The sequence below is a fragment of the Neovison vison genome, chromosome 10 (assembly GCF_020171115.1).
Source record: "Neovison vison isolate M4711 chromosome 10, ASM_NN_V1, whole genome shotgun sequence".
In the NCBI taxonomy this organism is placed as follows: Eukaryota; Metazoa; Chordata; class Mammalia; order Carnivora; family Mustelidae; genus Neogale; species Neogale vison.
The window spans coordinates 36482609-36510112 of record NC_058100.1 but is presented as its reverse complement, the minus strand read 5'-3'; the positions used below and the strand labels follow the sequence as shown (position 1 = coordinate 36510112).

The following is a 27504-nucleotide window of genomic DNA, read 5'->3' as shown; positions in this document are numbered from 1 at the left end:
GGAGAGCCACATGTTCTGTCCGTCGGCTGGAACGGGAGCGTCGCCTCCTCCTCTCTCAGGAGGGCCCCGTCTGGGGCATCACTGGCAAGAGCATCTCCACCCTCTTCCCTGGAGCCTGTGGACGGACTACCAGGCCCGCCGCGGCCCGTCCGACACTTCGCCTGGAATATCCCTCTGCTGCCAGGGAGGGTCGGTCCTGTCCCAGCCGCCGCCAGAGACGGCGCTTGACGCTGCTGCGGCCACCGGCAACGGAACCCCCAGGTCTGACCTCCTCCGCTCTCGCCCTGTCACCTTGCCTTGCCGCTCCTGGAAGCAGAAGAGGCGTGCGGTAAGTAGACACAAGCCCATGAGACGGGCGCGTTCCCTCGGGGTGAACAAACCCCGCGTGAAAAAAGAAATAAGAATATCCACTGACATTTATTATTACTGATAGCACTTGAATGAAGCAAAGAATTTAACAAAATATATAAGATATATATGTGTGTATAAATATACTTTTTTTTTTTTAAATCACAAGTGAATGATAGATTTACAGAACTGGTTTTCTGATCATCCAGAAAAGACAACGACGTTTATTTAACAGGAAACTGCATTTGGGTGAGACTAGCCACAGGGCCACGAGCCGGAAGCAGGGACAAGGCTCCGACAGTGGGGGACAAGACGGGCAAGCAGGGGGAGGGGGGAGTTGCGAGTCTACGAACATGAGGGAGACCAGAAAGGGGAAGGCGCCCAGATTCAGCTGGAGTGAGCCCGGCTGGGGGGGCTCCTGGGATGTGGGGGTGGGGGTGGAGGAGGGGGAGGGGGAGGGAAGTGAAGCCCAGGCTGCGGCCCAGGGAGCCCAGACGTTTCTCGAGGGATGGGCTGACGCTCAGGAGCTGGAGACAAGGTGACCAGATTGCTCCCATGTGTGGGGGAGACCAGGGTCTGGTTATCACTGGGATTTGAGACAGGCCAGTTGGGGCAGGTGGCGATGGAAAGCGCATCCGAGCCGGAGAGAGAAAGTGATGGGCCGCTGAGGAAGTGCGCAGGGGAGCAGAGCCGGCCCTCACGGAGGGTTTCGGGGGGATGAGCTGGAAAGGGAGCTTGAGGCCAAAGTGGGTCCCGAAGCAGGAGTTTTCACTTAGGCTTGATAAATCGTAGGGAGCCCTTCCCGGACTCGTGTATCCAACAAGCGTGTACCGTGTGCAACCCGGCCCCCCGCAGCGCCCCGGGGCTCCCCCAGGTGCCGAGTGTGTGGTGGGGAGCAGAGCCGCTCCCGCTCTGCTGAGGCTGGGGCTGCCTCTGGAGACTTCGGGTGGCTCCCAACCCGGAGCCCCAGGCTCCGTCCTGTGCCTGGGGAGCTCTGCCAGCTACAGAGGAAGGGGAGGCTGCGGCCTGGTCCCGGCTGAGGGCCAGGCTGTGAGCCGGGCGCGGCAGGAGGAAGGGGTCACTCTGTGGGTGAGGGCGCTTGGCAGGGTCAGTCACCGGTAAGGTCCCCTCAGCCAAGCCCTCCAGCAGGTGACGCAGGGAAGCACCCGTCCGTGGCTGGAATGGAGGGCGAGGAAAACGGGGCCGGGAGAGGGGAGGCAGGCGGCCGAGGAAGGAACGCGTCTTCGCCCCACGTCAGCCTGCGGCGGGCTGGTCACCGGTCGGCGTGGCCAGGGGACCCCCGCCCCGTGCTCTTGCGGTCCTCCTGCCCGTAGTCGTCGTCCTCCTCCCGCTCTGTCTGAAGCTCCCTCACCTGCTCTGGAGGCTTCTGGTAGATCATCCGATTCCTGGGAGCAGCAAGGGTAGAGGGAAAGGGTTTGCCCTCACTCAGGCTGGGCGAGCTGGGCCTAGAGCTCCTTAGGGGAAAAGCAGCCCTTGGACCTGCCGCCCCTACCCGTGCAGATGCGAAGGGCCCCCGGGCTGCAGGGCTGGAGTGGACAGGAGGTGGCAGCTGGTGGCTCGTGAGCTCAGAGTGTTAGAGGGGCAGCTGGTTCCACCAGACCAGGAGGGACGAGCTCCGCCCTGTGCTGGCCCCCAGAGGCCGCAGGAGGCCTGGGCAATCACGGGCCTTGCAGCCAAGCACCAGGGCTGCGAAGCCACTTGGGGGCAGCTGTCCCCACTGGTGGTGTGAGTGGAAAAGGCCACGAGGAGCGGTGACACTTGCCCCCACTCCTGCCCACAGGCTGTCCGCGAACACTCACGGCTTTGCGTCCTCAGCCTCGTCCTTCCCCCGGCAGCAGCAGCAGTAGATGACAATGCCCAGGACGATGAAGGCTGCAGCCAGGCCCCCCGCGATGCCCGCATACAAGGCCACGTTCATGGAAGCTGCAAGAGACAGAGCAGGGCAGCTGCATCTCCCGAGGCATGACCTGAGCCCAGCCCTCTGGGGATGAGGAGCCATGGTGAGGGAAGCCTCTGGACGGGCCCAGGCTTCCTCCCAGCCCAGGGAGGGCTGCCAGCTCCCAGCAACACCCCGTGAAGGGCATGGCCTTGCAGGGAGGAGACGGGGGTCTAGAGACACTCGTCAGGATGGAGTGGGCGCAAAGACACCCAGGCTAATAGATCGTTGTCCCAACTCTCCCTGGGCGACCCAGGCTCCTAAAAAGTCCCCAGCTGTCTGCCATGCCAGCTCTGGCTCTAGCCTGTCCTTGAGCGGGTGCTGGGGACTCGCCCCAGAAACTAGGGTCCAGACTCTGTGGCAGCTGACTCTGGACGCTTCCCTCATGCCCACTGAGTGGCCCTAAAGGCAGGCAGGGCTGAGCAGGTCTCCAGAAGTCAGTCTGAGGCTCTGCTTCCCAAGAACCAAGGGAACTGGCCTGACCTCTAGGCAGGGGAGCATCCGACAGAGGTCACCCCAGGTTACCCTGCCGGCTGGTGACCCTACAGAGGCTCCCCAGTTCACCGCCACCGGGTCTCCCTCAGCGGTCTCTCTGGACCCCACACCAGTGACCTTCTGGCCTCCGTCAGACCGAGGCTGACCCACCCTGCCCCCAACCCGCTCTTACGAAGTCTGATGGCCACGGTGATGTTACAGGACTCGGTCCCCACCTCATTGCTGGAGGTGCAGATGTAATAACCCGACATGTCCGTGGAGATGTTCTTCAGAGACAAGATCTGGCCTGCGACTGGGAAGGAAGAACAGGGGGACTGGTCGGTGAAACACCGAGGCACCTGGAGGCCTGAATTCCCAGGAGGACACAATCACGGCCGATGACCTCGTCTATGTGGAGAGAGCGTCCGCCTCGAGGCCTCCCAGGACGACAGCAGGCAGGTCGCACAACCCTGCCCTGCTTAGAACGGAGTCAGGCCCCTGGGTTCAAAGCCTGGTTCGGCCACTGATTAATTTTGTGACCTTGGCCCGGGAACTTAGCTTCCCTGAACCTTAGCTTCTGTATTTATAAATAACAAGAGTCCGTGTGAGGCGCGGCAAGAGGGAGCGTGAAGCGAGGCAGCGGTCCGTGCAGGCCAGCCGGAGAACACGCGACCTGTCGCACGTGCTCGGGAAACCTAAAATGCGTACGTATTACCTGAAAGTGCTTTCTAACGAGAAGGTATGGTCATAACCACTTTTCTGCTCTTTGGAACCTGTGTCCTTGAGCTTGGACTGGTGGAAGAAGTCTTTGAGAAATCGAGACCAGTCCAGCGTCCTCATGAGAAACCTTCCTGCTAAACCTGGGATCCAATGAATTGCTCCACCTTGAAAGCGAGAGCTTCATGCTCAGACGTCTTCAGATGCCCTGTCCTCAAAGACGCTTTGTCACAACTGCTGTTTTGAGTGGAGAGTTAGACACCTCTGCCTCTGTCTGCAGCAGAGGGGGCCTCGTGAGATCCTGCCGCCACCAGGCAGCTGGATTTCACCCAGGGGAGATGCTGGACCCGGCAGGTGGGACCCAGTCCCAGCACGGCTCAGACATTCCAGAAGTGGCTCCTAATCTTCAGTAATGAGTCCAGGCTTCCTCCGACTCCCTTATTTCACTTAGTGTTATACCCTCAAGCTCCATGTTGTTGCAAATGGCAAGATTTCCCTCTTTTTTATGGCTGAATAATATTACATTGCATACACATAACACTTCTCTATCCATTCACCTGTGGATAGACACTTGGGCTGCTTCCATATCTTGACTATGTAAATAATGCTGCTATATGGGGTGCCCGGGGGGCTCAGTTGGTTAAGCCTTTGCCTTCGGCTCTGGTCATGATCTCCAGATTCTGGGATCAAGCCCTGCATCAGGCTTCCTGCTCAGGAGAGAGTCTGCTTCTCTCTCTCTCTCTCTCTCCCTCTGCCCCTCCACACTGCTCATTTTCTCTCCCTCTCTCAAATAAATAAATAAGTAAAAATCTTAAAAAAAAATAATGCTGCTATAAAGGGATGCATGCAAACCTTTGAATTTGTGCTTTTGTATTCTTTGAGTAAATACCCAGTAGCAGGATTACTGGATCAGAGTGTAGTTCTATTTTTAACTTTTTGAGGAACCTCCATACTATTTTCCACATATGTGGAATTTAAGAAACAAAAGAAATGAACAAAGGGGAAAAAAGAGACAAATCAAAAAATAGATGCTTAACTCTAGAGAACAAACTGATGGTTACCGTAGGGGAGCGGGTGGGGGATGGGTTAAACAGGTAATGGGGGTTAAGGGGTGCCCTTGTGGTGAGCACAGGGTGATGTATGGAAGAGTCACTATCCTGCACAAGCAGAACTAATATTACATGATGTGTTAACTAATTGCAGTTAAAATAAAAAGGTAAAAAACCCGAACAAATCCAAGCTTCTGAATAGTATCACAGGGTTACAGATCTGGTCCTACGCTTACCTTAGCTTTGTCTCTGGCCGGTTCCCCCACTGTGCGGCCACTCCACCCCGCAGCCCCCACCCCCGCCTCTCCCTCCGCCTCCAGTCTCTTGCCTAATTGCATCTGGTGTGGGTTTCCCTTGTCTGGATGTGCTCCTCCCCATCTTTCCTCAAATGTGCTGTCCTGTGATTTTTGTCAGCAGTCTTGTCTGGGAAGTGGAACAAATACTCAATCTCCAAGGTCACAGAGGTAACCAGAGGCTTGGAGAAGTTAAGGTACTTGCCAAATGTCACAAAATTAAGAAATGGTAAAGCATAACCAAAATGCTGTTTTGGGTCTAGAACTCTCTGGAGCAGTTGACAATTTTCCATTTTCCTATGTCTCATAAAAACAACGTAGGTTCATGATGAGAATGTTTACATGACATGAAGCTATTACTTCCAGTCGGTTGAGTGGAGAAAGCCTCAGGGGCTTGATGGCGATAGCCCTGAACAAGACCAAGACGGTCTCTGTCCGGGCGTGAAGGCGGACAGACCAGAAGCCAGGGTGGTCACAGGTAATCAGTTAGAAACGGAAACGCTACTTGAGCTTATGGCAAGGGAGTTTAATCTCATCTGAAGGGTCAGGGAAAGCCGGTATAAAGAACAAAGAATGAAAAAATCACCCATAATTTCACCAGCTAGAAATACCAGCTGATGATTTGGGTTATTTTCTTCCTCTCTTTCCCTATGTACTTTCTTCAGATTGTTCCCTTGAAACCCACAGCTGTATTTATTTTCTCGATGCTCCTTCTCTATAAAATGCTACTGCTTCTACCCTAGAATTTCACGCCTCAGAATGTTTTCTGGAATATTGCTTACCTGTGACAGTAACATATGGTACTAAAAAAGCAGTCCATGACCAAAGCAAATTTTGAAATCAGTGAAAGAGGGTTAAATACACTTTTTTTTAAAAAGATTTTATTTATTTATTTGAGAGAGAGAGACAGTGAGAGAGAGCACGAGCGAGGAGAAGGTCAGAGAGCGAAGCAGACTCCCCATGGAGCTGGGAGCCTGATGTGGGACTCGATCCCGGGACTCCAGGATCACGCCCTGAGCCGAAGGCAGTCGTCCAACCAACTGAGCCACCCAGGCGTCCCTAAATACACTTTTTAACAACAGAACTCTCGGAGCTTCCAATGTGCTAATAAGCACTGCGTGTCCCTAAATGGAGATGATAGTATAATGGTCTTCGTTTCTTTTTAATTTTTTTTAAATTAAAGTTAGCTAACATACAGTGTATTATTACTTTCAGAGGTAGAATTTAGTGATACATCAGTTGCATATAAAAGCCAGTGCTCACGAAGTGCCCCCCAACGCCACCACCCGGTCACCCCTTCTCTCCACCCACCTCCCCTCCAGTAACCTTCAGTTTATTTCCTGTAGTTAGGAGTCTCGGAACTCCCTGTTTCTTTTTTTTTTTTCCAAAGATTTTATTTATTTGTTTGTTTATTTGAGAGCATGCAAAAGCAGGGGGAGCAGGAGAGGGAGAAGCAGACTCCCCGCTGAGCAAGGAGCCCGATGTGGGCCCCGATCCCAGGACCCTGTGAGCATGACCTGAGCCAAAGGCAGAGGCTTAACTGAATGAGCCACCCAGGTGCTCCTTCTCTCCACTTTTATCTTATTTTTCTTTCCCTACTGCTATGTTCATCTGTTTGGTTTCTTAAACTCTAGATATGAGTGAGATCATGTGGTGTTTGTCTTTCTCTGATTGACTTACTTCGCTCAGCATAATACCCTCTGGTTCCATCCACCTTGTGGCAAATGGCAAGATTTCACTTGTTTTCATGGCTGAGTAATGTATATCACATCTTTTTAAAGAATCATTTTTTAAATTTAAATTCTATTGATTAACAAACAGTGTATTACCAGTTTCAGAGGTAGCGCTCAGTCTTCGAGAACACCCAGTGCTCATGGCCCTGTGCCCTCCTTCTCATCCATCAACCAGTTACCCCATCCCCAGCCCCCAGCCCCCCCAGCAGCTCTCAGTTTATTTCTATAATTAAAGAGTCTCTTATGGTTTGTCTTCCTCTCTGATTTTGTCTTGTTTTATTTTTCCCTCCCTTCCCCAATGCTCCTTTGTTTTGTTTCTTAAACTCCACATATGAGTGAAGTCACGTGATGTCTTTCTCTAGACTTACTTTGCTTAAGGTGATGCCCTCCAGCTCTGCCCACAGCATTGCAAGTGGCAAGATACCATTTTTGTGATGGCTGAGGAATATTCCATTATATATATGTATGTGTGTGTTTATACACACACACACACACACACACACACACACACACACCCATCTTCTTCATCCATCCATTTAGTCATTGGCCACTTGGGCTCTTTCCATAGTTCGGCTACTGTGGACATTGGTGCTATAAACAGTGCGGTGCAGGTGCCCCTTTGGATCACTATGTTTGTACCCTCAGATCATGGTGTCACACCTGGAATTCCGCCCCACTTTGCACCTTTAAACCAGGCATGTCCCCCATGGTAGCAGACTTCTCCAAGTTCCGGTTTTGCACTCCACTTCTTATCAAGCTTTGTGGTAGCCTCCTTAAGTGGCACCCCCGCCCCCCGCCATCTACATTCTGCTCTGTGACACTGGATTCAAGCCCCTGGACCCCCCCACCTTCCAAACGGTGGTTGCTCTTCTACTTGTAGACTGGCAATATTTGTTTACTCAGAAACTCTGATTGATGTTTCGGGTGTTCCAAATGATCTGAGAATTATCTAGTTGTATCCGAGGGATGAGACAAACTTAGGGTCCCCCTGCTCCTCCACCATCTTAACTCCTTCTCCCTGACAGTTTTATTTCCTAAACGAATTGGATTTTTCTTTTAAGAGGCATCTTGGGGCACCGGAGTGACTCATTCGGTTGAGCACCTGACTCTTGATTTCCGCCCAGGTCATGATCTCAAGGTTGTGAGATTGAGCCCTGCATCAGACCCCACACTCAGGACCGAGTCTGCTTGGGATTCTCTCTCTCCCTCTCCTTCTGACCCTCCCCTGCTTGCACTCTCTTTCTCTCAAATAAATAAAATCTTTTGAAAAATAGAGGCATATTGAAGGAACACACTTTGGGAAATGTTCTATGACCCTGGAATACTTATGGGGACTCTAGCCCTCATCAGATTCCTACTCCTCTAGAGCGTGTGAGATTCTGCCCATGTGTAACATGTACACGGCGCAGCGCACACATCGGGACAGGACTTCAGACGGCCTCCAGGACCTTTCCCGTTATCAGAGCCCAGCTTGGGACTCTTCCCCAAAGGAAACAGGGGATGTTAGAAGCTGGTATGGAATTAACCAGTGCATCTCTCGTGCTACCAGATCTGCTCGGATTCTGAGCGGGGGCTCCAAAGCCCCTTTTCCTCTTGGAAAGGACCTAAAACATTTGCTGAAATCCAGCTAAACCTCCTGTTTTCGCTGCCGTGGCGACACCTTGTGGGCAACAAGAGGAACTACGGGACAGTCCTCCCGCTTCCATGGGCTGGTCCAGCTGGGGAGAGATTTCCCCACAGAGAAGCCCTGGTCTCCCAGAGGCACGGGTGTCAAACTCGCAAGACTTAACTTTCCTGTCCCCGGCGCTCTGGATCCAGAAGTACTCCTCCTTCCTTCTTTGATATCCGAATTCCTAGTCTTTCAGTGCATGAAGTTAGCTGGCTTACAAAGGATGCCTAGAACTATCACACGGGGGAGGGGGTCTCCTCTTTGCTCTTTACAGCCTTCAGGGAGGGTGGTATGCTGGTCGTCCTAGGTTTTCAGAGGAGGATACTAAGGGTCAGAGAGGCTGTGAGTGACTTACAGCCACTAAGTGGAGACGTGGGGACCGAAATTCTTATATACTGATTCCAGATTCCCTGTCCCCTTCCCTGCTGGGTTGCTTCCACCGGCGACTTAGTGGAAGGAAGCAATCTCTACCGTCTTCAGACAGAGGAGGGCGGAGGAACCCGACTCTCAAACTGTGCCCTATGGACGGAAATGTTTCAAAAATCAGAACTGGGTTTGCTCCTACTCCGGGGCTCGATGAGGCAGGTGGAGTCCAGAGCCTCCGAGGACAAGCCCCTCCATCCCAACACCGGGCGCAGGCTTGCGTTGTTTCACCATTAACCACGCTCCTGGCTGCCATGCCCAGATCTAGACTCTGACTCTGAGCAAAACCTTTTTTTTTTTAAGATTTGATTTATTCTTTTGATAGAGAGAGAGAGAGCATAAACAGGCAGCAGGCAGGGGGAGAGAGAGAGAAGCAAGCTCTCCACTGAGCGGGGAGCCTGACTCGGGTCTCGATCCCAGGACTCTGGGATCATGAGGTGAGCTGAAGACAGACGCTTAACCAACTCAGCCACCCAGGTGCCCCACTCTGAGCAAATCTTAACTTGGAGCAGGATGACGTTCTTCCAAAGTATGTATTAGCGTCTCCCCATGACCTTTCATGTCCTCAGGTTTCTCCTCTTTTGAATCACTGGAGGTTGAGGGATTGCCCTGGCCCAACGCGCAGGTTCTTCAGGAACCCCCGTCGCTGCGGCTCTCACAGCACTACCTCCCTCCTCCCTGCAGCGCATGCTCCCTACCCTGGACGGCGCGCAATACTCACCGCCCCCAGGAGATCTTCACGCCCTCCCACTCATCCTGAAGGATGCAGCTCACATACCACACAGCTAATAACACCGAGCCTCACGAGTTCTAACTACCTACCAGCATGGTCTCCATGCCTTACATGGACTTTTATTTAATCTCAGGACTCTATGAAGTACGTACTAGTTTTATGTCCATTTTACAGATGGAGAGACTAAGGCACAGAGGCTAAGTCTGTTGCCATGGTCACGTAGCTAACAAGAGGCAGGGCCAGGATTCAAGCCCACACCATGCTCTTAGCCAGCTTGTAGTGCCAGGTTGGGTGCCCCCTCCTTGGAGAAACCTCTTATCCCCTTATGCATCCTCTGACTTACAACACCCTTGACTATAAAACTACGACGGCGTTCGCCATATAGCCTTCGGCCCTGGGTCTCCCTATACGCGCCTTGCTGGAAGGAAGGGTCGACCAACCATTGTCCATGGCAGACCTTGGTGACTATTGGTGGAGTTACTGGGTCATGCCCAGGCCTGACAGGCAGCACCTTAGACCCACAGGAGAGCTGCCAGGGGGTTTCCAGAAATTCCAGACACACTCGACAACAATTTTCCAGTCAGAAATTTGTAAACAAAACTGGAAACCTATTGAGATCCACAATATCCTTTCTAATTTACCTTGGAGTGAGAGGGTTCTGTTCTTGTTTTCTTTTTTCTTTTCTTTGTTTACTTTTAAGTTCTCATTTGGCTCCCAAATGAGTGAAAGACAAACTGACAAAGTTCGTCCTGTTCGACCAAAGCCCCAATCTGTACCTTTCCCCCGTCGACCGGGCCCCAGGAGGCCCTTCCCTAGCGCGCCCCACCCCGCTTCTCACCCGTCTCCACCCGCGGCTTCACCCGGCCCTGCCCACCTCCTCCTCACCCACACGGAGCGGAGAGACCCCAGAAGTTAAGCCAACCGGCACCTCTCAGAACTTGTCTGCTCTGATCTCCAGGGGAACTGGCTGTGCCGGGGGTACTGGGGCTCCGAGATGCCGCCTGAGGTGTCCCGCACCAGTGGACACCACATAATGACAGTAAGATATCTATATAGGGGTTTGTTTGGTTTTTTCAGGTTGTTTCCTGACCGAAGGTCAAACGCCAGCTGCCCGGCACAAAGCAGGTCTCCAGGCAACCCGAGCTGGACCTAACGTCTCCTTCCCTGAGAACAGGGGACCCTTACGGCAGACCAGCTCGTGCAGTTGGGTGTGGCCACAAACGAAGGGCATGCTTGGGAAGGTGGGGCCCTGCGGAGCCCGAGATGGACCAGGCTGGATAGGGAATGCGGATGGGAATTCCCGTCCTTGAGTGGAGCCACAGCCCTGGACTTGAGGCCTCAGGTGTGTACTTCAGGACATGACCACAGGGCGCCTGGGGGGCTCAGCTGTTGAGCAGCTGCCTTCGGCTCAGGTCATGATCCCAGGCTTCTGGGGTCGAGCCCCACATCAGGCTCCCTGCTCAGCGGGAAGCCTGTTTCCCTCTCTCCCACTCCCCCTGCTTGCGTTCCCTCTCTCGCTGTGTCTCTCTCTGTCAAATAAGTAATTAAAATATTTAAAAAAAAAAAAAAAGGACATGATCACAGTCAACATTAAAATCCCACCCGGTGCTTTTGCACAGAGTGGTTACCCGACATGCTTACTCACAGGAGCTGAGCTGCGGGGAACAAAGGTAGCAGGTGCACACTTATTATGTGCCTCTATTGAGTGCTTTACGAGACTTTCATTTTCTGCAACAACCTATGAGATGGGGATTGACACGAAAAGACATGCTGCGGGGAGGAAGCGGGAGGCCGAGGGCAGCTCTTCAGGGAGACCTGACTGGTCAGGCCAGGAGCTGGAGCCCTGGGCAGCCCTAGCCAATCACCTGCATTTTGGGGCAGGGGCGCGTCTTCCCTGCTGACCCCGTTACCTGCTGGGGCTGGCCGCTCCTTGTTGAGGATGTCATAGCTCTTCCAGCTGTACTGAGGGGCCGGAGAGCCTTCCTTTGATTGGCAGCTCAGCTGGATGTTGTTCCCAATAACGGTCTCTCCCTCGATGGCGCAGTCTGGTTTGGAGGGGGGCACTGTAGAGGGGAAGGACAGGGTGAAGGCATGAATCTGGAGGGCGGTGGCGCTTGGTGACAGCCACCTCCCACCGCAGACACACACGCAGAGAAAGTCAGAGCCTACTGGTGAGAAATAGTGCTGCCAGATCAATCCGCCCCAAACACCTCCTCGGCGGCCTGGCACCGTCACAGAGGCAGTGCACACCGACATCAGGGGCGTCCGAGTGCAGGATTGGAGTCAGCACCACTATAAAGGTGGGGATACTGAGGCCCAGGGAGGAGACTAGGCAAGAGCTGGGGCGACTGGAGCCCAGGTCTTCTGACACCATCTCCAGTCTCTCTCACCAGCCCACGCAAGCTCCTTCTGATGTTGGCCCATCTGTGCCATTTTAAGTATACCTTGTTGTCCCCACCCCCCCCCCCGCCCCGCCATGTTCCTGTCTGTAAGGCAAGGGGACAACAGACTTTCTGTAAAGGGTCAAAGGTAATATCTCAGATGTTGTGGGCCACATTACAGTCTCTGCCACTGCTCCTACGTTTTTTGTTTTTTGTTTTTTTTTTTAAAGATTTTATTTATTTATTTGAGAGAGAGAGACAGTGAGAGAGAGCATGAGAGGGGAGAAGGTCAGAGAGCGAAGCAGACTCCCCATGGAGCTGGGAGCCTGATGTGGGACTCGATCCCGGGACTCCAGGATCACGCCCTGAGCCGAAGGCAGTCGTCCAACCAACTGAGCCACCCAGGCGTCCCTGCTCCTACGTTTTTAATAACCCTTTATAAATGTAAAAACCATTCTTGGCTTGCAGGCCATGTATAAACAGGCCTGGGCTGGATTTGACCGTGTTTGCCTGGCCCTGGGTTAGGGGAAAGCTCCTCTCTTTGAAGCCCTTCCCCTCAGACTTCTTAGGAAAGTTCCCTTTGTGTTGAGCACTTCCTTCATGGATAAAATGTACGTGCTCGGAGTAGCTGGGTGACGGGAGAGACCCCAGGTGGCTGCAGAGTTGTGTGCTGGGTGGAGAGTGAGGCCCAAAGGGGTGGGGGTGGGGGATGGCAGAGACCAGGAAAGGGAAGCCTACAGAAAGGAGGTTATAAGACCACTCACAATCCTAACCTGATCACCCACAATTCCTGAGGATCTTAAGCTGGTCCAGTCCCTTGGCGCTCCCGTACCACTGCGTAGGATGGCTCATTCTACAAACCTTATTGAGCACTTCCTGCATGTCTGAAAGTGCCTGGTACTGGGATCACATAGTGAGTGAGTTCCCGTGTTCAAGGAGTCCAGTGGGGGCAAAAGACAAGTGACTGGACAATGACTGGGCTGGAGGCAAGACTGTGGGGACAGGGAAGGCACAAGCGAGCGACATCCCAACAGCCTGGGCTGTGACCTGCAGGAAGAGTGAGAGTAAGCAAGGCCAGTAGTGGAAATGGTGGTGGTCAGAGAGGTAAGGGCCCTCCACACAGAGGGAACAGCATGTGCAAAGGCCCTGAGGCAGGAAGAAGTGTCAAGGATGCTTGAGATTTCCCGTAGTGTCCTTGGGGCGGGAACGGGGAGAACACGCAGTGCAGAGGTTTATTGCTGAATTCCCCTTGGCAGGAATGTCCCTCCAACTCTTTCTTCAGACCCTTGGATGGTCTGCTTGTCCTGGTCTATAGCACTGTGCACTGTACAATCCAGATAGTACGGATCTACAGAGAGTGTCGCAGCCCCCGCTCCCTGCTCCCCCCACCCCCCAAGTGGCTGCAGGAAGCTACCCGGATGTACCCAGTGGCCACTTCTGGTTTTTCTCTGAGACCAGCAAGGGGTTCTTCGGCGTGTGTCCCTTACAGCTCCTGCTGCTCCCGTGAGGGCCACCAGGTGTGGGACAAGCATGGAGCAAATAAAAGGCACTCCCTCACACCAGCCCCAGTTGGGCAGCCCCTAAAACAAAGAGGCCCAAGCTTGGTTCAAGTGCCACCTTTTTATATCCTGGCCCAGGCCCTGGGGACTGAGCAGCCTGGGCAGGAAGAGGCTGCTGCCTTCAGCCCTCCACCCCGAAGGCCCAGCAAGTGGGTGCAAGGGAAGCCGACCACTGCTTCCCCAGAGACCGGCTCTAGGTGAAGGCTGATGAGCCAAATTTGCCTCCCGAACTCTCCAGAGGTACAGGGACAGCCCTCTCTGCGCATGAAAACCACCCAGCCTGTTTCCCAGGTGGGCCTTGAGCAGGGCGCTACAGCTTCATCTCCCAGTTAGAGAGTATAAGGCCCCCGGAGAGTGTCACAGCCAGGCAGCATCCGACTTGGTGTGCATGACCGTGGTCAAGTCTTTCCGCGACCAGCCTTCTCTGGGATCCAAGACAAAAAGGGGACAGAGCAGACCAAGGCAAAGGAGCATCTAGAGAAGCATGAAGGAGCAAGCCGGACACATCTGGGGGCTAGCTTTGCCAGGGAAGTTATTAAGGCAAATCCTTCATTCAGTCCCAAGGCAGCAGTGGGGATAACAAGAGACCAACCACCCCCAGGAGACCAGCCTTAAGAAGGAGTGTGTCAGGTTTCTGTCCGTCCCCACACACACATCCAGGGGCCCTTATCCTCAGCCCCCAGTCCGTCCCCCCGCCCTGGCTGACTCTAGGCACCCCCCAACACACTGTCCTGATCCTTCTCGAAGGGGTCCTCCCCAGACCCCGAGCATCAAAACCTTGAAGCAGCGCTAGTTCAAACAGCCCCTCTTGCGGGGCTGTGAGGCTTGTGGGGCCCCCGGAGATCTCGGGGTTCTGGGTGGGCTCCTGCTTCCCAGACGGAAGGCAGCTCTCCCCAGACAGCAGGGCCCCGCACCGCGCCGCCCCGAAGCCTGCACCTCCCGCTGCCGGCGCCAGGGGGCGCCAGAGTCCGCGGAGCCGCCGATCCCGGCCACCGCTTGCCGGGCGCTAGGTCAGGGCTGAGGAGCCGCGGCCGCCAGGTGGCTTTCCCCCTCCCACCACCCCCCTGCCCCCGGCGACCCGCTCCGTGCGCTCCGCCCCGTCGGAAGCTTCTCCGCTCCCTGAGCTTCTGGGAGTCCTCCAGCCGGCGCGGAGGCCCCGCATAACGAGAGCCCTTCTCCCTAAAAACAGCCCCGCAGCAGGGCAAACCAAAGTCTCTAAGAGATTTTCCCGGTTTCTTCACAGGCGGTACAAAATGCTCTCTCTCCTCCTCGCTCCCGCTGTAAAACTAAACACGGCGAGCAGGACCTCAGCCTAACCCCGCCTCTCCTCGCGGCCGGCGGGCGCCCGTCCGGACCCGGAGCAGCCCCGAGTCACGCCCCCTACGGAGTCTGGCCGCGGTCGCCGCAAACCAGCGCGGCCGGCGAGACGGGGACCGCCGCGGGACGCTGATGGGGGAGGCCCGCACTCGACGGCGCCCCAGCAAACCCGCGACGGAACCCAGCCCCGTTCGCACGGCCTCCTGGCTCGTCTCTCCCAGCCCGCTTCCCGCGCACGTGCCGAGGAAGGGGACGAAGACCCGTGCTTGCCCTCGGGGCTCACACCCTCGGGGGACAGTGTCCTCGGAGCCCGCCCGTGCTCAGTGAGCCTCCGGACATCCAGGCTCTCCGAGGGCCGCTTGGGTTTTGGGCCAGGACCCAGTCCAGGTTCGCAACACGTGGCTCCCCCGCCCGCACCATCGCGGCCACCGGTTTGCGGCCGTCGCGTCGGCGACGCACGAGGGTCGTAAAGGAGAAGGCGCGCCGCCTGGTTTCCGGCAGCCGCCCACGGGGCGCAGCCGGCCGCTCCGCCGGTCCCGCCCGGACTCACGGGAGACTCGGCAGGTGAGGACCTGGTGGCGAAGCGGGTTCCGGCGACGCCCGGGCCCCCAGGCCCCCGTCAGGGCGGAAGGGGAGACTGATCTCCTCCCAGACACCTCCCAGAGGTCTCACAGGTACGGACTGGGGACTGGGGGGGGGAGGGTCCCTCAGGTCAGGAACCCCCCGAAAGGGGGGACAGGAAAGAACTTCCGAAGGGAAAGGAAGTGCGCAGGTCTGGGCCTGGGGGAGGAACTGTAAGAACTTCGGTGTGAAAGCGCGAGCGGATGTGCAGTTCGACCTGGCGGGTCAGGCGGCCCGAGTCCGTGGCTCCAGCCTTGGGGCCCCCAGAAGTCCACGGAGTCCGAGTGGGCCCTGACCTGTCTCCGGAGTGACCTCATAGGGTCTAAGGCAAGCCCTTGGGGCGCCAGTCTGGGGTTTATATGGACTCACGGTGGCCAAGAGGCATGCAGGTGTCCCCCAGGAGGGCGGACAGGCGGGCCTGTGCCTGGTCTCTCTGCAGGGACACCCACCCTTTGTCTGTCTCTGCGCCGGCGACACAGGGAGGGAGCACACAGGGTGGACAGCCCCCCTGCTCGTCGTGGGTCGTGCTCGTCAAAACCACGGCCTTCGACTATATGCTCGTGATTCTCCGGAGGCTGTGGGTTGACCACGTCTCCTGGAAGATTAGGCCCATTATGTGAGCCGGAACAGGCCACTTGCGGGGTTGGCTGGCCCTCCGAGGGGCCCCGAGACCTACCCACTGTCCAGGTCAGGACCCCCAGACACCCTGACCAAGTCCCAGACATTGATTCCTGGCTTCAGGTGGCCCAAACTCTGCCCCCACGGGTCCCATTCTGTGCCAATAGGAAGGACCAAAGTAGGGTATTCATGACCCAAGTAAAAGACTCCAAAGGCTGTAAGGAAGCAAAGCTTATCAGGGAGGCCCTGCCCGGAGGCATCGGGGGCAGCAGTGGGAACGAGCTCCGGACAAAGACGAACCAGTCAGAACCACAGTCCTCCTCTGACCCGGGGCCTAAAGCAGAGGTGCAGGAAGATGGTGGTCCCAAGGCTTCTCAGTGGCGTGTGTGGGGAGATCTCTGCAGCCCTGACAGCCCACGGGGAAACTGATCCAGACAGAGACAGGTTGGAAAGTCACAGGATCTCTCACCCTTATGTTTAAGGTGGGGGGATGGCGTCTCCGTCCACCCAGGTCATGATCCCAGGCGTCCTTCAGGACAGGGACTTGGAGGAATATTCCCAAGCAGCTGCTGAAACTCCCTTTGTTTCCAGGAAATGCCCTGTCTCCTCTGGCCCAACACGGACTGCCTATCCCCCCTTGTTGGCGGGAAGACATGGCATCTTCTCGGAGCTGATGAGCTCCTGAGCCGGGAACCTTTCTCTGTCCTCTGGCAGCACTTTCCATCTTCTGCCTCCCCATCCCCCTTTTCCCGGTTCTGCACCACCTTGGGTGCGGCCTGCATTGGTGGCCGCTAGACCGTCCTAGGTGCTTCAGGCACCGTGGCTCCTCCCTTCACTGTCGGAGCAAGATGAGCACCCCCTGGACCTGACACTCCCCACTCCAGATTTCCCCACGGGTCTCAGGTGAAAATCGACCATGGGGAGCATCCAGGTGGAACATAATTCAGTATTTAAACTAAGTTTGTTGGTTTAATTAAGATAGATATGTCTTTTAAGTTCTCGGCAGTAAGCGTGAAACTTTTATTCAATATCAAGGTTTACTGAAGGTCAGATGACCTCGTGTTATGTCTGTTGCAACTTGTTAGCAAGAAGATGACTACACGGATGGTTAATCGTCTAGAAGTTTATGGTTAATCGTCTAGAAGTTTTCTTGGGTGATTGTTCAGATAGCTTTCAAAGTCTTTGATAAACTAAAACTTTGAAGTTTTGCTTCAATGATAAATGGAATTGAATTCATTGGACATCTAGGTTTTTTCCAAAATAGGATAAAGTGTAAGTCCTTAATTACTGGACATAGGTTTGTGCTTTTGACTTCTTAACTGTAAAGAAACTAAGGATATTTAAATCTGTTGGTAAACATGTTTTGTGCTTAACTTGTTCACAAATTTGCCATCTAAAGAATTATGGTGTAACAGTTCACAACTGGATACTCCTCAGTCTTTACTGGAGATTAAGGTTTCTAAAGAGTGCAAAATTCTGCCAACTGTAACTAAGACTGGTGGAAAAAAGGAAAACAACTCAGTGTGTGGAAAAGTAGGAGATATGTAAGAAAGGTAAGAAATGAGAATGCATTTTTGTTGAAGGTTTAAAAAAGGTAATTTTGTCATAAATGAGATGGTTGTTTGGGAAAAAATGAGCGAGGACAAAATCTGAATGCAAAGAAAAAGTTGTAGAAGGTTTATGGAGGGAAAACTTTGGAACAGAATTTTAGATGCGGTCGGGAGGGACCAAGGTTGAAATGAATGGATTTTAAAGTACATTGGTATAAGATTGAAAGTCTGCTTTCTCTCTGTTCAAAAGACAAAACTATTCTCCAATTGTTGGTCACCTCTTGATAAGAAAATACAAATAGTTGTTTTCTCTCTGCTTGCCTAGAAAAACCAGTTTCTCTGTCTTGCCTTTATCGGGTCTTTAACATCCCTAATCCTATTTAGGGAAGTGCTTTAAAATGTTTTAAGGTTTTAACAAACTTCCCCAAGATTTAAATCATGAACAAAGTCTTGTTGACTGATTAGGCTTGCTTGTTGGGTCTGTAACCTTCTGGTTCTGGCTATTGAAGTGTATGTATCGCGGAGTAACTGAGTTTCCTTGCCAGTCGTGTCATGGTGAGCTCTCCTACCAGATCGTTAACTGTGTCCATTCTGAGGGTTTTTTTTTTTTATCATTTATAATTGTTCTTACTGTCTTGCAAAATAAGTTTCATCTTCAAGGAGGTTCATATAAAAGACCTTTAGGACAATACAGGTATTCAATATCTTTAAGATCAGAACCGAAATGAGTAAGAACTTTCAGAACTAAGTAAAAGCTGCATTCCAGCGGAACGTGAATCAGTAACATGGGACTAAAGAAGCTAAAAGATCGTAGTGTTGTGACTCTTGTTTAATCATTGCTGGTTCTCTCATGTTTGCTCTTTCAGACTAAGGGAACTTTTTCTTAAGATATCTGTGACTTACAGAAATGTAAAAATACTCATTTATAAACAAATCAAAGCATTCAACTTTTCTATGTGACCCTTCTGAAACTCAGAAGGTCTCAGTAAGCTTTCTTCCATGGCAATCAGTCATTTGCATAAGTTCAATAGGAATCTGTTCTCCTTGTAAAAGGACATTATTGGAAACATTGGTTATTTTATCAAGGCTTAGACTGGAATGTCCTATTTGAGAAAGACATGCATAGACTCAGATATAACCAGAAAGCTTTAAGGAATGGAGGTTGGCTTTATGAAACCTGGAGTCCTAACGCCCCTGGAACTGTTGGCCTGATACCTTACAGAGTTTTCAGCAGCCTCACCAGGTGAGTGAAGAATGTCACTTCCTGGCAGGTGCAGGACCCTCAGGAGGAGGAATCTGTCCAAATCTATAGGTATTGCAGGTGTGTCTGATGGCAAGTAGTTGCCCTGGAGAGGCTACTGAAAGTCCAACCTAGAGATTCCTTATAAAAAGTTCCAACAGGGTCGCCTGGGTGGCTCAGTGGGTTAAAGCCTCTGCCTTCGGCTCAGGTTGTGATCCTAGGGTCCTGGGATCGAGCCCCACATCAGGCTCTCTGCTCAGTGGGGAGCCTGCTTCCCCCTCTCTCTCTGCCTGCTTATGATCTCTGTCAAATAAATAAATAAAATCTTTAAAAAATAAAAATAAATAGTTCCAACAAAGCAGATTCTAAAAGATCCGTACGATCTGTCTGATCACTCAGTGTTCTTGCTGAGCTTATGTAAATAATTGGGCCAACTTTGTTAAAACTGGACTTGTTTTTTAAACAAATTAGTCCTGATTTGGCTATCTCTGGAAATGAGGGTTATTTTGGAGAGAAAAGTTACATTTAAATAACCCACTTTTGTGGATGTTAAGTTCTAGATTTTGATGTCTTTAAATGTTTGTTGTTCACCTAAGCTAGACAACTTGAGGTAAACTTCAGAGAAGTTGCACAACAGCTCATTTATACAATCTTCCTGCTTTTTATTCTGTGGGGATAATAACAGGACCCCATGGCACATGATTAAACAACTGGAAAATGGAATTGATACCCCAAGAATTGTATAACTTATCACCTTGACCAATTCTATATGACTGTGGCTGGGATAATGAAATCATTCCCTAAAAGCCAGAGCATACCCCACTCCATAGGGTTAACTATGAACTTAAGGAGATAAGGGATGACCCCACATTCTTTATGATTGGATCGGATGATGTACTTGGGAATGCCTTTAACCTCTTGATAAGTTTTCCCCCACTTGCCAGTGATTCCGTGTAGTTAGGATATTAATGCTTTACCCCAAAGAGGTCTTTCTTAATTGTTTCATCCCTCTCAGTCGTATTTATCCTAGAAGCCACTTCTATTGAGGTACAATTGCAAGCAAAGGCTTTAGCTAAGCATATAACTGTCATAGGTTTAAAGGTTATATAAGGCTTTAGCTAAGCATATAACTGTGGGACAGTCCCTCACTCTAATGATTTCACCTTAGGTCCAGATTTGTCTTAGAGGCCAAAGGCCACTGATGGATGGTGGAGGCTGACTTAATAAATACCAGGCTATGCTTACAGATACACCTGAAATAATACCTAAAACCTGTCAAACTTTAAGCCCAGTTACCCTTATGCCTGGAGCTAAATGTCATACTTCTGTAGAGCCTACCTGTTGGAGGTCGTTGATCTTATTTGCTAGTCAACTGGATTTAAAAGATTCCCGTAGCTGTAATCCACCTCAAAGACTCTGTGGCAGGCTGCCCCCTGTAATAAGCAGGGTCAGAGGAGACTTGAACGGACTGGAAACTTAGAAGTGTCCCACCTCCAAGCCCTGTGAAAAACTTTAAGGTGCATCTCCCAAGAAGCTTTGAAAAGGACCCCCTCAAACCACGGTGGATAGGGCCCGACACTGTTCACACCACCCCTACCGCCTTTAAGGTGTCACCCAGTGGGTCCACCACTCTAGAGTAAGGGAGGCTCACAAGTCCGACGGATCACGCCAGCAGAAAGCCAACCAGACCCTACCGACCCGCTCCGGCTCCACCTTCAGCGAGACCCCACTGACTGATGGACACCAGTTCGCTGTGGTCCCTGGCTATCATCGGCACAACATCCCTCACCTCCGCAGTCGGACTTCACGTTGCTGCCCCTTCTGATTGGACTTCCTCCCAGAAACTTGTTATTGTTACTGCTTATTGGGCAACCTTAGGATGGACTGCTTAGTTCATAGAAAACACTGTTACCAGGCAAGCCACCACCCAGATATTAGCCTTGCAGTGCTGTCGGCCCACAGTAGATGATATTGATGCCCTCTAAAGTAGGTGTTTAAGGGGGCATCAAAGGGGGCGAATGATAAGGGGAAAAACTGTAGTCTAAGATGGCCGACCAAACCAGCAAGGCAATTCCAGCCCCTGTCTCAAAGCCCTTTCGGGTTCTTTTTTTCCTATCCTCTTTCCCATGTGCACCAAAAGTACCAAGTATGTGGAAGTAGAAGGATATAAATTACCCTCCCTGCTTTCACTCAGACTTTTGGGGAGCCGTCTCCTCTGAGTCCGCCAGTGTTCAATTAATCTCCCATCTTCCAAGGTCTCTGAGGGCTGCTTGGTTCTCCCGTCAGGACCCAGTCCAGGTTCCATAACAAAGCCAGACGGAGACAGTATCAGCCAGAAAAGGATCATGTCCAGAGAAGTGAGGGATTTGGCTAGGGGCCAACCAGGGCAATGGGAGAGGAGGAAGAAGTACAGAACAGAAACTGGTTAAAACGTGCATTTTCTTGGCTTATAATATCTCTCCAAGGAGCTAAGTCAAATAAAAATGAAGAGCTATGTACATAAAACCATTTGTTACAGCATTATTCATAATGGCTTTAACTGGGACAGGCTGAATGTTCACTCAGGGACGGGGACTCGATCCACTCACCCGAGCAGCAGGGAGCTCAGAGGACTGTAAGTGCTAAGACGGCAGAAAGCGCTACCTGGTGAGGAGCAAAAAAGAGCAAAGTACCAACCCATTTGGCTACAAATCCAGTCATGGACAAAAATGAGCATGAAGACAGGAGCTCAAGTCAACATGTTTCTTTTTTGTTGTTGTTTCTCTCTTTTTTCCAATTCGTATTTTCAAGAGGCAAGGCAGCGTCACCAAGCACAATTATGTTTGTTTGTGTTTGGACTAAGGCTGCTATCGTGGCAGGATGGGAGAGCAGTTCAGCGACCAACAGCCTTCTCCAGGCTACACATGTCAACCTGAGGAGCCCTCCAGAGAGCAGACCCCTTGCTCTAGGGGTACTCTGTAGACAAACACATCAGGCATCCCAGCTAGATTGGGAGCAACTGAAACACGGCTCTAAAAATGCCAGAAGATGAAAATGTGTGAGGGCAACAGCCTCATCCATGAAGTGAAAGGGGCTGTCAGTGCTCCTAAAGGTCTAAGACCATGAGGAGCTCCCCGTGGAAACACAGAAACAGTGAGGCAGCAGGGTTTCCATGTCTCAGACCCTAAGCAAAGACCCCCCCATGTGGAAGAGGAGTCAGAATTTCATTTATCAATAAGTGATGTGTCTAAGATGCAAGTGTCCTGTGGACAAATGAGGACAAACGGCTCATCCAGGGCTGACTGGGCTCTGCCCCACAAGTCTTCTCCTGTTGGCATGGATCCAGGAAGGGCAGAACACAAGTTACTGCCGCAGTCAGCTAAAACATCACTGCAAGCTTATGTCTGCTATCAACTCACAGAAAGGGTACTTAGAAGATGTAAGTAAACCTGAAAGAATTTGGGAATCGTCCTGAACAGGATCAATTACCCACTGTGTAAATAAAGGACTTTGCCTTTGGGCCATCCTGTTCTGATGGAAGCTTGGACCCTTTTTACAGGTGTGTCAAGCCTCAGTGTTCTCTTCTATTAAACGTGAGTGTTAATACCCACTTTCACGGATGGATTGCAAAGATTAAAAGAGACCATATCTGTAAAGCTCTTAGATGCCTGGCTCATAACTTGTCCTCAGGAAACAGGAGCTATTATGACCATGACTCTGTGACAGCTTTCACACAGACCAAGGTCATTGCAAGATGGTAATGTTCTCTCTATTTAAGGTAAATACCCTCTGTTTTCAGAGCAGGAAGACACGAGAAACAGGAAATTTAGCTACATGGTTGGGTACAGGGTTGTGAAAAAGAGGAAGGTATAGGAAAAATGTCCTATATCTTCTGCCCATGGGAGACTTGGAATTCTGTAGGCCATCCCTTGTTATTGAGGGTCGTTAAATCTGAAATACATCTTCCTAGATGAGAGGACTTCACCTTTGTAACATGTCGTTCCTTTGCAAAGTAATATATAAGTTGACCATAATTCTAATCAACTTCAACTTTTAACTAAGAAAAATGATTTTAAAAATTAACATGGAAGAATAACTGTGTAGAAATTGATAGAATTTTTTTGGAAAAGTTTAGCAAGAGAAGATATTATACAGTGCCAGGTATTAAAAGCTGACTGTTCAAACACTGATAGCTCTAACTAAAAGCAAAACAAAACCCCCCCAAAATAAAACAGACTATAAACACTGAGTATAAACATGCTATAATCAAAACCATGTAATATCAGCATAGGAATAATCAAAAGGAAAATGAACAAGAAAGGAGTAAGAAAGTAGCCATTCTGTGTAAGAACTTACTCTGTGCCAAAGCTGGCATCCCAGTGGGATGAGCAGGGTTTCTTTGGTACAGTGAATGACGCTGATGCAATTGGTTATCCATGTGGGAGGAGACAAAGTTAGAGTCCTAGCATCCTATTTACAAAAATAAATTCTGGATCAAATAAAGGTCTAAGTGTAAACAAGAACATGAAGTTCATTTTCATACCACTGAAGGAGGTGGTGCATGACAAGGGACCTCAGATGTGTTCTAGGAAGCAGCAGCATGAGACAGATTGGGACTTCTCCTGTGCCCAGAATTTCCACTGCAACCTCCAGGAGGGTGAGTGTCCTCAGTATGAAAGAGAAGCATGAGAAACATCCCACAGCCTTTCCAAGAGCAAATCCTTAGGTTATCAGGGACCCTCCTCCCACCCAAGCAAGGGAAGCCTGGAGGTTCATCGGGAAGGAGATCTCTTTGAAGAGGATGCTTAGGAAGGGCCCCATGCGTATTTGCTCTCCTGCTCCTGGGGTAAGGAAAGAGGTATTTCCCCCATCTCGGGTCAAGCTGAGGAGACACCAGAAGAATCCAGCATGGAGACCAGGGTTCCCTATGGCTGGAAGCTGGCATCTCTCATTCTGTGGCTGAGGCTCCCTGAGTGACAGAAACCTGTATGTTCTTGAAGTGCTGATTCTGCAGTCTGAGGACAGAAGGGCTTTATGGAGGCCTCTGGGTTTCCAGGGATCCCCCTGCCTGCAGCCGAGAGAAGAGGGCTGGAGTGGGCTGCAATGGCCAGGTGGGAGTAGGGGCTGACCCATGCCATGTTCATATCTCCAAAGGGCTCTGCTTGCTGGGCCACAGGGAACCCGGAGCAGATTGGCAGAGAGCAAGAGTGAGTGCCAGAAACGGGTACTGGGTGGAAAAGGACGGGGGCACACATGCTACTTGTGTCAGGTGGAAGGACCTGTTCGTTCACCCCCCCCCAAAAAAAAAGCTAAGGTGGGGTTATGTGAGAGCCCAGAGGGAGATGCACGTGGCCTCACCAGGCAAGAAGGACTTGGCTTTTCTCCCTTTGATCCTCCCTGGACCTTGACCTCTGAGGAGCCACGTCATCACCTCCCAGGGTTGGGAGGAGTCAGATGAAGGAGGTAGGGTGAGGAGACAGACCCCAAGCCCTCACTCCCCACTGCTGGTCCCCAGGTTTCAGGGGGCTGGGCCCAAATGGGGAGTAGTGAAGCTTATTAGTGGCTAAATTAACATTTTGATTTAGACTGCACTGAATTTTTTCTTACCTAACAAAGTAACAAAATTTACAAAAATTAAAAAGATTGATAACATTCAGTGCCAGTAAGGATGGGGGGGAAACTGGCGGGCTCATAAATCACTATGGCAGTAGACGTCGTTTTGAGGAAAGTAATTTGCCGGTATGGCTTCATGTTTCATGAAGGCATCATCTTTGACCTAGAAATCCTGCTTTTAAGAATCTACCTAACAAAAACAACAGAGAGGAAGAATATACATCAGTACTGTTCACACACAAAATTGGAAACAGTCTGAGAATGTCCATCAGTGTGGGACACTTGGATAAATCACAGCACGTCCACGTGACAGAATGTGCGCCTCCGATACGGAGATCTATAGTATCGATCTGGAGAAACAGGCATGGAACGTTACCCCCAAAACACCGCCAAGTGGTCTTCATAATATGATCTTTTCTTTTCCCCAAAGAAAAGGTGTGGGTGTGTGGGTGTGTGCACGCGCGCGTGTGCATATTTAGAAAGGACATGAAGCATGTGGAGGACATGAAGCATCTGGCTGCCATGCTGGTGGTAAGATGAAAGGAGACGGTTAAATTCTCTCTTGGGGGCTACACTGTTTGATTGACATGATGCTTCAAAAAGCCAGGCAGCCAGTTCCCGCAATTTAAAAAAAGTCCCACTAAGGAGTATAAATGGAAAAAGTAAATGAAAAATGATCCATTGTTTGGGTTTAAAGCGTTGCTACCTCCCAGGGTGGAGGCCATTCCTTATATTGGACCTAGAGAGCCATTCGCCAATATATGTCCAGTGACTGACTCTGAGTCCGGGGCCTGCTTTCTCTGGGCCTCATCTGTAAAATGAAGATACTAAAGTAGATGATGTTCAGATTCTTCCAAAACTATGAGCTCTAATAATCAGTTATCTGTATGGGAAGAATGTCACCTTGGGACATATTTCAAAGGCAGTGGAGCCTCATCAGTGGTATGTGGTTGGGGCCCAGGGTGGAGAGATGCTAGTGGGAAGGGTATCTACTGTTTAGCTGAATTTATGATGGGGAAGTCACGATCTGGCTCTCGGCACCAAAGGAAGGCACAGTGAGAGTCCTTATTTAGGATCTATGATTTCCCTTTTTCTTCTCCCTAATAAGTTTGCCATGAAAAGGAAGGGAGCTGAGATATGGGGAGGAGCCACAGGGCCACTCCAAACAGGCCTACTCCACTGCCCTCGGAACTGCCTGCCATGGGTGGGCAACTCAGAATAGTCTTCCGTTACGGAGGGAGGAGCAGCCCCTAGCAGGCAGATGGCGTGAGGGGAGGAGCCTGAGCTCCTGGTCAGGTAGGGCTGTCTCTGGCTTGCCCTTACCACGAAGGCACGATTTCTCCCAGCACCTCTCCCTGCCCTGCCTCCCTGCCACCCCAGGAAGGAGACGGAGACACTCACCCAGGACCAAGAGCCTGACGCGTGACCTAGAGGTTCCCGCCAGGTCTTCGATCAGGGAGACCGAGCACTCGTACGTGCCGTTGTCATCCATGGTAAGCTGGCCAATGGTGAGGGAGGCGTCCGAGTGTTCGGCTCCGCTAGAGATGTTGGCGCGGTTCATATAGAGGTCACCGTAGATGTAGCTTTTCCTCGAAAATTCCCAGGTGAGCACCCTTTCCTGGGAGGGAGGAGAAACATCACTTGGTCTTACCCCAAGTCTTGGCATGGTGCTTGCAGCCTGTGCTGAGTAACCCCGTCCACAGGTTGCCAGGCCCAGAGGGCTAACTCGACCCCTCAGAATAAACAGCTTTAACACATAGTGCCCATTTGTGGATTCCTCTTATAATGTATCTGTACTTTTAATGAAAATATTGAAAGGCCAGGACAGGTAGGCAATTCGTATCACAGAAGCACATGGGGATAAAGGGGCTTTTTCTTAGCTCCCCACACTTTGACCTTTGGTAACCTCTGGCTTCTCCCTTACCCAAGAGATTTCAAATTGTTTTTGATTTCAAACTCTTCTCACTTGTTCAGACAACAAAGTATTTCATGAGCATCTATTATGCACCACCATATTGCGTTGGCAGCCACCGTTGGCTTCCAAGCCCACTTTATTTACTTGACTCTTGCCTTTGGGATCAATTTATTCACTCATTGTGCAATCATGTGCGATCTTAGCGTGGCTAAGATCACTCCTTCCTAGCCAAACTATCTCAGTACAAATCCCAGTCCTGCTACTTCCTAGTTAGAGGACCTTGAGCAAAAGGTGACTCCGTTTCCTTTTCTACAAAATGGAGATCAAAACAATAACACCTCTTTTATATGATTTTTGTGAGGGTTAAAGTATATATACGAAACAGTGAGGGCACTGCCTACCACGGCAGAAAGTAAGTGCAAGACATCATTGCTACTGAGCGTGATATTCCAAGATAAGGAGCTCATGATTTCTGCCCTCAAAGAATAAATGTTATGACAGCCTTTGAGTAACTGTGGGACCTCAGAAGAGAGGCATTACATCTAAACTAGATAGTCTGGGAAGGCTTCCTGGAAGAGTTCCCAGGAGACAGTGCCTCGGATCCTGAAGGACAAACTGGCCAGGCAAAGGGCTAGGGGATTGGGGCAGTGCATGCTGGAGGACGGATGGATGTGTTTGGCATTCTAGGCAAAGGGAGAACAGTGAAAAAAGACCTCGGAGTGGGAAGCTATGGGTCTACCCCAGTGTGTTCATTATGAACGGAAGAGAGTATATGAGGGAAGGGTAGGTGGAAGATGAGCACAGGAAGGTAGCAGCAAAGATGGTAGCTGCTGTTTATTGAGTGTGTGCTATGTGCTGGCTACTATTCCAAGCACTCTGTATGTATTATCTTGTTTAATCCTTGCAACATCCCCATGAAGGAGATATTATGATTTTACCCCCATGAAGGAAATATCACGATTTTACCCATTTTACACATGAGGAAACCAAGGCAAGAGGTTAAGAACGTCTCCCAAGTGGTTAACCCAGTGCCAGGGGAGGGATTCAAACCAAGTATTCTGGCTTTAGAGCCTGGACCCTGGCGATTCTGGATTGCCAGACTGCAGGCGTCGTGTATATGGGACTGAATCAGTGACATCTTACCCTGTCTTACCCTAAAAGCCATGTCTTTTAGGAAGTTAACTCTCAACACAGGGTGGGAGATGAATTAGGAGGAGAAGGAAAGGCAGTTAAGCGCCTGGGTGGCTCAGTGGGTTAAGCCATTGCCTTCGGCTCGGGTCATGATCTCAGGGTCCTGGGATCGAGTCCCATATCT

General features: G+C 51.2%; 1 protein-coding gene across 1 annotated transcript in view; it reads right to left on the bottom strand.

Moving 5' to 3' along the window:
* Positions 1-1621: 1621 nt before the first annotated feature.
* The window catches only part of GPA33 (glycoprotein A33), a 45955-nt gene continuing 20072 nt past the window's right edge, over positions 1622-27504 (bottom strand). Inside the window, exons 3-7 of the mRNA XM_044266280.1 lie at positions 25676-25892; positions 11307-11459; positions 2973-3092; positions 2169-2292; positions 1622-1754 (exon numbers count right to left, since the gene is read on the bottom strand). Coding sequence (XP_044122215.1) covers positions 1622-1754; positions 2169-2292; positions 2973-3092; positions 11307-11459; positions 25676-25892 — 747 coding nt within the window. The remainder of the gene's footprint in view (positions 1755-2168; positions 2293-2972; positions 3093-11306; positions 11460-25675; positions 25893-27504) is intronic.